At 38.5% G+C, this 11,560-nt stretch overlaps 1 protein-coding gene across 1 annotated transcript; it reads right to left on the reverse strand.

The window, feature by feature from the left end:
- Positions 1 to 1,850: 1,850 nt before the first annotated feature.
- Positions 1,851 to 10,296, reverse strand: LOC108705147 (olfactory receptor 1). The gene is made up of 2 exons (XM_018241947.2): positions 10,020 to 10,296; positions 1,851 to 3,039 (listed from the first exon to the last, which is right to left on the reverse strand). Exons 1-2 carry the CDS (start codon positions 10,077 to 10,079, stop codon positions 2,032 to 2,034), a joined length of 1,068 nt encoding a protein of 355 aa, XP_018097436.2. The 5' UTR covers positions 10,080 to 10,296; the 3' UTR covers positions 1,851 to 2,031.
- Positions 10,297 to 11,560: the final 1,264 nt, after the last annotated feature.

Genomic DNA, 11,560 nt, shown 5'->3' on the forward strand with positions numbered 1-11,560 from the left:
TGCCTTCTCCGTCTGAAATTAGTTCATCTCTTCCTAAGAAGAAGTTCCTGAACTGTGTAGTTATATTGACTGCCATGATGGGGTTAGCCTACTACTATGTTTGATGGAATTGGCAGGCTATTGTGTTTGATGGGGTGGCAGGCTACTATGTTTGATGAGGTTGGTAGGCTATTTTATTTGATGGGGTGGCAGGCTACTATGTTTGATGAGGTTGGCAGGCTATTGTGTTTGATGGGGTGGCAGGCTACTATGTTTGATGGGATTGGCAGGCTATTTTGTTTGATGGGGTGGGGGGCTACTATGTTTGATGGGTTGGCAGGCTATTTTGTTTGATGGGGTGGCAGGCTACTATGTTTGATTGGGTTGGTAGGCTATTGTGTTTGATGGGGTGGCAGGCTACTATGTTTAATGCGGTTGGAAGGCTATTGTGTTTGATGGGGTGGCAGGCTACTATGTTTGATGAGGTTGGTAGGCTATTGTGTTTGATGGGGTGGCGGGCTACTATGTTTGATGGGGTTGGTAGGCTATTTTATCTGATGGGGTGGCAGGCTACTATGTTTGATGGGATTGGCAGGCTATTGTGTTAGATGGGGTGGCAGGCTACTATGTTTGATGGGTTGGCAGGCTATTTTGTTTGATGGGGTGGCAGGCTACTATGTTTGATGGGATGGCAGGCTATTGTGTGTGATGGGGTTGGGAGGCTATTGTGTTTGATGGGGTGGCAGGCTACTATGTTTGATTGGGTTGGTAGGCTATTGCGTTTGATGGGGTGGCAGGCTACTATGTTTAATGGGGTTGGAAGGCTATTGTGTTTGATGGGGTGGCAGGTTACTATGTTTGATGGGATTGGCAGGCTATTTTGTTTGATGGGGTGGCAGGCTACTATGTTTGATGGGGTTGGCAGGCTACTGTTATTATTGCCCAGATACTCTGCCCTAAAAGTATTGGATCAGGATACCAAGTACTATGGAAATGCCCTATCAGTTTGTTGAATGTTTGTTCGATGTTTCATGCTACAGTGATATGTAACCTCAATACATGATTTCCTGGTGCAACCAACTCAATCAAAATTGAACTCTCAGATACTAATGGGCATATTTATGAAAGGGTGAAAGTGAAAATTTGGTGTAATTTCACCAAAAATGACGTTTCCCCTCAAAGGAGAATACATCAAGTTTTGGAGAATTTGCAGTACTGAAAATTCTCTTTGCATTGGCGTAATTTACAACTCTTCTCTGGTAAATATTCTCCAATTTACTATGAGCACAAGAACGAATTGTCATAAGCGAAACTCTCCAGGTTGAGGCTGGCGAACTAGCATTTTAAAGAGCAGCCACTGTTGAATCTCTTTATCTACATCGCACTCTCTCAGCTGATTCTCCAAAATTCATTTTTCATGGGGAAAATTCTCTAGAGAATTTTCCCCACTGCAATAGTATGGAGAAAATATACTGGCATTTTCACAGACAACTTAAACCAGTAAAAAAAACCACCACATTTCACTTGAAAAAATGTACTTACGATTTTTAGAAGTGTTGTGAAAATACACCTGGAGAACGAAGGTGCACTTTGTTGTAGTGAGAACAGGAGAAAAGTCACACCTTAGTAAATGTGGCCCATAATATGAGTAAAGGCGGCCATTTGTTGTAAGATCATGGCTAATGCTTGACTCACAAAGGCACCCTAAAGAGACCCATTGGGGAAGGACCACATCAACACACCATATGGATTTCCAACCAGTCACAAACGCCTTGTCTCTTGTTATTTTGTTCAACAATCTACTGAGTTATAAAACCAAATAATCTAAACATTTAGTTGACATAATATGAGTAAAGCTGGTTATACATTGTAAGATCTTGGCTTATGTTTTTGGCACCCTGCGGAGGTCAAATGGCAAAGGACCACATCGATGCATCATATGGATTTCCAACCAGATTTCGGTGGCAAAAGCCTTGTCTCGTGGCTACAATGTTGACTGCCTTCATTTTGTGCAACAATCTACTATGTTTGGAGCCCAAATAATCAAACCATTTAGTTGATAATGACACTTACTGAGATAGGATTTTTTACTTTGCTAATGATCTTCCGGAAGAACCTCCCAATGGTTTTTCGGATTTCCTTAGTCCTCAGACAGTATATCACGGGATTTGCCATGTGCGGAACGAACGTATACAAGCAAAGAAGCAGAACATTCAAATCCTCCTCCAGAATTAACTGAAACTGATTAGAAACATACACAAATATCCTGGGAATAAAAAATAAACCAATAACCAGGAGGTGCGTGGCGCAGGTATAAAACGTTTTGCGCCAGTTTTCAAAATGGTCCCGTGAGCAGATGGCCTTGATGATGGCAACGTAGGAGAATATAATAAAAGTGAAAGGCAACAGGAGAACGAACATGGCCAGGCCAAACGCCAGTCGTTTCACGAAGGTAACGTCCATGCACGATAATGCAGTGAGGGCCGTATTGGTGCAGAAACAGCCTTTTATTTTGTTTTTGTTGCAGATGGGAACTGTAGAATCCAGGATGGCTATTACTGCACCGATGGCTCCAGCAAAGATCCAGAAGAAGCAGCAGAGAATGCAGGTGGTTCTGTTGGTCATTATGCAAACGTATCTCAGAGGGTAGCAAATGGCTATATAACGATCCAAAGCCATTAACATAATGATGTAGGCGTCAAAGCTTCCGAGAAAATGTACGCAGAAAAGTTGCAAGATGCACACACAGTAGGGAATAGATCCAGCACCGAACCAGTACTTTGCAATAATTTTGGGCAGGGTTATTGTGTCAAACAGCAGGTCGGACACAGCGAGGTTCACCATTATCTTGTACATCGGCTGATTCAAGTGGCGATTAAAAGCAATTAGAAGTATCACTGTAGCGTTTGCAAAGAGAGAGATGATGTAAGCAAGAAACAAGCCAATGGAGATGGGGACATCAAAAGTCTCATTGAGTCCTGGAAAGCCAAGTAGAAAAAGTTCTGACACCCGTGTCTTATTCGCCATTGGCTGTTGGATCGTTTCTTTAGTGGAATGTTCCTGAAATAGAAAATGACAATTTGGAATGATATAATGGCGAAGGGATGCATTCCAACCAACAAAGAATTATTTTAGTAGATGCTGCCATTTGGAGGTGAATGTGTTTGTGCAAAGAATCTCATGAATACAGAGCTGCCTGAATTCGACAGTGACATATTCATCATGAGCAGACTCTGGGCAGCTTGTGGGCTTCAAATGGCTACCTTCAGGAGACAACAGATAGATTTACAGTATATATACAGGTTTGGGATCTGTTATCCAGAATGCTTGGGATTGGGGGGTTGTCCAGATAAGGGATCTTTCTGTAATTTGGATCTTCATACTTAAATCATTTAAACATGAAATAAACCAAAGAGGCTGGTTTTGCTTCCAATAAGGATTAATTATATCTTACAAGCTACTGTTTTATTATTACAGAGAAAAAAGAAATCAATTTTTAAAATTTTGTTCATTTCATTATAATGAAGTCTATTGGAGATGGCCTTTCCGTAATTTGGAGCTTTCTGGATAATGGGTTTCCGGATAACAGATCCCATAACTATATAGTGTTGTGTTTAATAAAATTATATATATATGTTTTATAAATGTATTGTACAAAGTATCTACAGGATGTGAGGCCCTCTGGTTGTTTTGACTATTAGAAGATGTACTTCAACAACAGGACATCCCTGAATTATATATTTTTTTAATTCTTTTTTTTTTAAGCCCTTTTATTGGGGCCCCAGCCTTCCATCGCCCTTCCCTATCTGTCATACAGGCTGTTCCTAGTTCCCAGTTGCATGTGATTATTATGTTCATAACAAAAGAAAACCATTATAGATAAAGATATAAAAATAGAACATTAAATATAACTTCCCCTTTATAGTTTCAAATTCTTAACACGTGAGGTTGAAGCAACAGTTATCTGCCGGCCTGTTCTTACTTTCAGCTTTTCATATGGGTCATGTTTTTAATTATTATTTCTCTATAAAACTCCAATATGTTCCTTATCTATTCATCACCCTTTCCTTTTGTAAATATATATTTGTTTTTATGAGCAGGAAGAATAAATTTGAATATTGAGATATTTTGGGCTCAATGGTTTCCAACCAGGGTTTTGCAGAATCCACTTTCTGATGCCGATGCCATTTATTAAATTTCCATATATAGAACAAAGGAATAAAATGCAAACAAAAGTGTTGCTAATATTATTTGCATTTTGGACAATAGAATGACACACATGAAAATTTGCGATCACACCATAGTACAACTAAGACCAACCTAGGGTTTGCAACCAGTGATGATGTGCCAAAAGATATATACAGTTTCATTTAGCCACTTATAGAGATGGACAAAATGAATTTGATATAAATAATTTGCAACTTGCCAGAATTGCAAATTCCCCATCCGTCCTCTGAGACAGAGCATCAACACAAGAAATGTTTGGTTGGGACAGAGGTGTCATCTCCTAAAACCTATGATGGTCTATTAAAACTGTCCCCCTCATGGCACACACCATTCATATAGACACAAAATTGGACAATGCCTTTGACCGATCATCTGACACCCGTTAGACAGAAAAGTCCCACTACCACCCTGACCAAAGATGGAATAGTGGTTAAAGAAGGAAAATCTTCACAAAATTCAGTTCACCAAAACATTACCTTTGGCCAGAGGAAGTTGAGGGTTTGTCAAAAGAAGAACTTGAACCTAGAAGTTATTGAAAGAGCCTAGAACGTGAATCTAGAAGCTATTGGAAGAGCTATGCCATATCAAGCTGACAAGGGCTCATTAGGATTCTCTTCTGCCCCATTCTTCAGAAGGCAGAGCCAAGACCAAGTGGAATGGTGATTAACATGGATGCCTTTGGTTAGATCCTATCTAGGGCACTAGCTACAAGAGTTTGCATGTTCTCCCCATGCCAATGAGCTTTCCACCAGTTACTCTTGTTTCCTCCCACGCTTCAAAATACAGGCAGGTTGACCTTGTGTGTTTGTGTGAATACTATAGGAAAAAAGGGAACTTAAACCTCCACTGGGGATATGATAAAATGATGTATAATCTCTGTAATGGACTGTGTAAATATGTCAGAGCTGTGGATATAAAATATAATGATGCAGTATTGGAATGTTTTAAGAGATACAACATGGTGTAATTCTTGGAACTCAGGTTATGGAAACTCATTATGGTGCAATCATGTGTCTAATCAATAGCAGGTTGGCAAGAGATAGAGAACTGGTTTAATGCACTGGCCTCCCACTTCCTTCACTTGTGAGAATTTTAAAATGATGACATTTTTAATTGCAAAGTGCCATATTTTACTCTGTAGTATCAAAATGAATGAACTTTTTTCTGCATTTAGTTCCCCTTTAATGGTAGGTTGTATATTATTTGCTACAGGTACCATAACACCTAATAAGGTATGGAAAAGAAGTTGAGCCCTTGCCTTGATTCGTTTAAGGTTTCAGGGCAATTATTTGTGCAATTAACAGTACTGAGTTATGTCACAAGAGATCTCTTCCACGAGTATCTTTCGCACGTGTATCCATAAACTGTGGGTCCAGGGCCAGACAGTGCCAGCATCTTGAGTATAGATGATCTCTAACAAACAAGGGAAAGTTTTGCTCACCAATAATTTTTAAAAACATTAGGATCAATGAGGCTGTGACCACAAAATACATATAGACAAATACAAGAGTCCTCTGCACTCAACCCATTATCAATATATTTAAGACAGAGACATTTTGTGCTACTGCTACTGAAAAATGCCTTACCCTTTAAACAAAACAGGGATTGTTTGTCCATATATTGCAATATATTTAAGCTGAACAACTACGTCACAGTCATCCCATATCTGGCCAGTCCTATGCTCAATTTTCATCTGTTTCATTAAGAATTCTATTGTTTCATTATACATTTTACAAAGGGACTAAGTTTTACTTGCTAATGTTTTTAAAAATTAGTGGTGAGCACAACTTTCCCTTGTTTGTTATAGTTTATACAGGAGCAGTGACCAGCTCCATGTTGTAGCTCCCACCCCTCCCAACTATAGTCAGGTGATCCCACTGGTGTCTAATAAAAGGGCAGCCAAGTTTGGGAGTTTTACTTTGAAAGCAGCAAGTAAGTTGCAAGTAAAAACTCCAAATTTCCTTTTTTTAATATCTAGAACATGTTCTCTCACCTGATTTTTGAAGGGTGAAAAAGAAGGTGAGGGGTCAAAAATCGGATGGGAGAACGTGTTCTAGATATTAAAAAAAGGAAATTTGGAGTTTTTACTTGCAACTTACTTGCTGCTTTCAAAGTAAAACTCCCAAACTTGGCTGCCCTTTTATTGGCCACCAGTGGGATCACCTGACTATAGCTGGGAAGGGTGGGAGCTACAACATGGAGCTGGTCACTGCTCCTGTATAACTATAACAAACAAGGGAAAGTTGTGCTCACCAGTCGACTCGAATATAGCAAAACATTTCAGGGAATGCAATGGTGGGGATGCCACCAAATTGATAGCTATAGGTATAGATAGGATAACAAGTGCAGTGGAGATATTATTCCAAAATTGCTTCATTCAGAGACCAATTCGATTTTCCAAAGAAAACCCCTTGGTCTCAACAGTGACTTTGTCACATGTTTCTTTAAATGACTTGGTCTAAATAATAATCTCGATGCTAGGTATGTGGGCATTAAACATGATTTACAAAAAAATCCATTCTTGGCTGAGAAATATACGAATTATCACATGATCCTTAAGGATTCTTATAGTTAAACATCATCTAATATTTGTGAGCTAAAAATTGTGTTGAAGTTCCTACTTTCCTTAAGTACTTTCCTCTAACATACAACAAAGTGATATATAAATAAAGAAAAGAAATGAAAGGGAAAAGAAAAAAACACTTAAAATCGGATATTCATATTTTTGTTTTTATTTATTTTTCCTTATTAATATATGTTATTTCTATTTTTTTCTTTTCTTTCTCCTTTTCCTTACTATTTTCGTCATATACTATGTTAAATAGATATATTTTGATTGCGTATTCTGCATGAACAACTTTCACATGTATATAGAGGTTTTAAATGGTATTGTCATTCTCACTGGTGTGATTGGATTAGCTTTGTATGTATAGAGACACCTGTGCTGCTAATTGTCTTTTAATTCTAATTGTTTGAAGTATACACTGTTTGTGATTGGACACAACCCCTTTAAAAGAGATGTTTGGGGGTGTGCTCATTAGCCTATGAGTAAGTTCCCCAGTTGGCACGAAACGCGTTAGGCGGTCATCTGTATGTCCTAATAAATGATTAGATTTTTATCATAATTTTGGTCTTTACTTTTGGAGAGAACTTTTTGCTGTTTTGGATTCTTGCGCCCGTGGACTGGGGTGAACTGTGAGTAATCTCTCACTTTATCAATTGTTTTGGATACTTTTTCTTTTGATTAATAATGGTACAATTATTGGCATTGCGCACCGATTTCTTTAATTTTTTAATAAATAGGCCCCCTTATATTCATGATGGACATGGGACGCCTATTTTCTGCTGAATTTTATTATGAGGCACAAAGTCACTGCTCTGTTCTGATGAACTGGACCAGAGACATGAATGTTGTTGTTGCCAGCCACAGGCATCAGGCCAGAGGTGTGGGGCCCTCAGTTTATCAGTTGTTGGTAGAAAACTCAGTGACACAAACATAAAGACAAAGGTAACTTTAGTTCATCAGCCAAAACTATCAATTGCTCCATTTGTCATCACGGGGGGCCTTATTTTATGAAAAAAAGACCAAACTAGAATCCCCGATTGACCTTATTTATGATTAAAAAAGCATGATTTAATCAGGTCGAAAATCTGAATCGTGCGATTTTTACGGATTATTTTGCCAAATTGCTGGATTTTTTGCCCAAAGAGCCCAAAATAGTCAGATTTTTTGGGTATTGCCAACGCAGACCACAGGAATTTCCAAATAGGATAGGGACCTCTGCCATTGACTTATATGCTACCTTGGTGGGTCTGAGATGCCGTATTTTGAATTAAAGTTGTTTTTGTTCCACTACCAGTGAAATAACCTCAACAACTGAAAATGTTTTCTTCAATACATTTCTTTTTCTTCTTTTAGGATTTAGGATTGCCGAAGTTAAGGCAATATATATATATGAATATATATATGAAAGAATAACAGTGACTGCAATATCACACAGCGCCCTCTGTTGGTTATATGAAAGAATAACAGTGACTGCAATATCACACAGCGCCATCTGTTTGTTATATGAAAGAATAACAGTGACTGCAATATCACACAGCGCCATCTGTTGGTTATATGGAAGAATAACAGTGACTGCAATATCACACAGTGCCCTCTGTTGGTTATATGGAAGAATAACAGTGACTGCAATATCACACAGTGCCCTCTGTTGGTTATATGAAAGAATAACAGTGACTGCAATATCACACAGCGCCCTCTGTTGGTTATATGGAAGAATAACAGTGACTGCAATATCACACAGTGCCCTCTGTTGGTTATATGAAAGAATAACAGTGCGCCCTCTGTTGGTTATATGAAAGAATAACAGTGACTGCAATATCACACAGCGCCCTCTGTTGGTTATATGAAAGAATAACAGTGACTGCAATATCACACAGCGCCCTCTGTTAGTTATATGAAAGAATAACAGTGACTGCAATATCACACAGCGCCCTCTGTTGGTTATATGAAAGAATAACAGTGATGGCAATATCACACAGCGCCCTCTGCACATGGTAGTGGGACACAGTACACAGTAATCCATTTCGCAATTCTCTGTCACCATTAACTTTGTAAAGAAGTCCGGTTGATCGCTGGGGGGGTCGCTTTGGCAGAATGTGCGCTGCTGGGAGACAGGGCTGTAGTTGTGTCTAGGCTTATACTAGAGTCAATAAGTTTTCCCAGTTTTCGTAGGTAAAATTAGGTACCTCGGCTTATACTCGGGTCGGCTTATACTCGAGTATATACGGTATGTGCTCCCATTAAATATATAAAGTAAAGCACAAATCTCAAGTTCCTTTAACATAAAAGTCTATGGCAACCTCACACAGTACAAGAACATTTTGTATTGCATCTTCACGCTCAGGAGAATGTAAGAGAGAACTGATATATACCTGAAAAAGAAAGATCACGAGGAACGTTCCACAGTATTTCCCACTCAAGAGAAAAAGAAGAATATTTAAAATTTTGTAAATGTAAACTTGATGTCTACACTTTACTAAGAGTTGATTGGTTTGTTTATCTGACTGGGATCTTATTGTAGTGCCTTCTGCTGATTTTAATGTTTTTCTTATAATTAGTCCCAGCTTGATAGTGTATGTCAGTGCTGTAAATGTCTATTTATAAAGCGTCAACAAATTTCAGTAGAATTTGTGAAATGTTGCTAAAATGACATTTCATTGACTTTCCCAGAATTATTGATGTGTAGTAAAATATTCAGGGCTTCTCATTTTGCCCAAAACACTATAACCAAATTATGGGAATTTCGCCAGAGCTGAAATAGTGAACAAATTTAAAAAATTTAAAAAAAATTGTGATACACCAACTGATATCTTGGTTTCGGTTCTTTTTGAAACTATACAGCCAATTTAGCCAGTGTTTGAATCAACCAGTAACATGTTACTCATGTTGGTGAGTACATGTTACTGGTTTGGGATCACTGGTACAGAGAGTGGGTATAATGTTGCACAGAAGGTCGATTGGATGTCGTTCCCAGTGGCCTCAAGGCAGATACTTATTTTTGAATTCCAGGCTTAGAGGCAAGTTTTAGTTGCATAGCTGGGGTACTGGCAAACAGAGTCTCCTGTAGGCTGCCAATCCACATTGGAGCTACCAAATAGCCAATCACAGCCCATATTTGGCACCCCGTGGACTTTTTTCATGCTTTTGTTGCTCCCCAACTCTTTTAACATGTGACTGTTGCTCACAGGTAAAAAAAAACTTGGGGACCCCTGGTCTATATCCATCAAATAATTATTCATGCATATACCTGTGTACATTTGAGGTAGAGTCCCAGAAGAGGTTGAGGGTTCCCAGTAGAGAAGCACATACACTGCAATTCCAGTCAAAAATAACGTGAATTGTTCTCTCATCTCTAGGCGTCACCTTCACATTCCAAAATCTTTCATTTTAGTTGAGGATACAAAACATGTTCCCATTGTAACATTTTCTCCTGTAAAGACACAAAACCATATTTCACTCGTTTTCATCCAATAAATACATCGATTTACCCTATACTTTTTTTAAAGGGGTTGCTCATCTTTGAGTTAACTGTTAGTATGATGTAGAGAGTGATATTATGAGACAATTTGCAATTGGTTTTAATTTGTTTTTATTGGTCATTTTTGAGTTATTTAGCTTTTTATTCAGCAGCTCTTCAGTTTGCAGTTTCAGCAGTCTGGTTGCTAGAGTCCAAATTCCCCTAGCAACCATGCACTGATTTGAACAAGAGACTGGAATATGAATAGGAGAGGCCTGAATAGAAAGATGAGTAATAAAAAAGAGCAATAACTCAAATTTTTCGAGATTTATTAAAGCCTATGCAGCAAAAAAACTGAATCCGAAAATCCACCATCTCAGGCCTGCCGAGGTTGTGCAAAAGTCAATGGCAGGGGTCCCTATCATATTTTAAAGTTTCTGTGGTCTGTGCTTTAATTAGCCTAAAAATCTGTCCTTTTCAGCAAAAATCTGAAAAATGAAGGCTTTTCTGGAAAAAACAGAAAAAAATGAAGTGATTTGGAAAAAGATTCTTGAAACACTATAGAAAATAAATAATGAAAATAAATAATAAGTAATTTGAAAAGTTACTTAGAATTAGCCATTATATGACATACTAATAGTTAACTTAAAGGTGAAGCACCCCTTTAAAAACCAATTCTTTATATTGGCCAGGGTATTCTGGGCTTCACATGCTGTTGGAGACCATTGAGTCTTGCATCCAGAGCAATATGTTTCTGGACTGTTTATCTGTGTATGAACCAAGGTGGGCACCTCCACTTAGCTAGGACCCCTTGTAGGGTAAAAAATAGTTGCTCACAGCTCTAACAAAATACAAGTGACTTTACAGGGAAGTATTAAATAGGAAGGCAGGGAGAGAGCAATGGCACACTTTCCCGCAGAAGCTCATTATATTGACCATTTCCAACTGCTTATTACAATTTCTGAAGTGGAAATGTTGGCATTGCCAGCGACGGGTCATTAAACAGTTGTAATTACAGCACTTCCCAGATGTGTTTCTGGCTGAAAGGCTCTCTGTATTCTCTCCATTTACGCTGGGTTACCTATAAAATGTTCTTTATTCATTGACTTTACAGTTGCCTCCTGCCAAGTGCCCAGGTTGACTACAAGGCTGCCATATTGTTTCTGAGGTTCTGCTCATTGTCTATAACAGTTCAAGCTTAGCATTCCATGTGGCCCCTTGCATTATTCAGGGGCCCTGTTTTAACTGATGTCCAGTTGCTTTTTAAACTATGGCCCTTGCTCTATCCTACTCAGAAGATTGAGTCCTAGGGATCTTGGTTTACTGAATTT

Source organism: Xenopus laevis, chromosome 2L, assembly GCF_017654675.1.
Source record: "Xenopus laevis strain J_2021 chromosome 2L, Xenopus_laevis_v10.1, whole genome shotgun sequence".
In the NCBI taxonomy this organism is placed as follows: Eukaryota; Metazoa; Chordata; class Amphibia; order Anura; family Pipidae; genus Xenopus; species Xenopus laevis.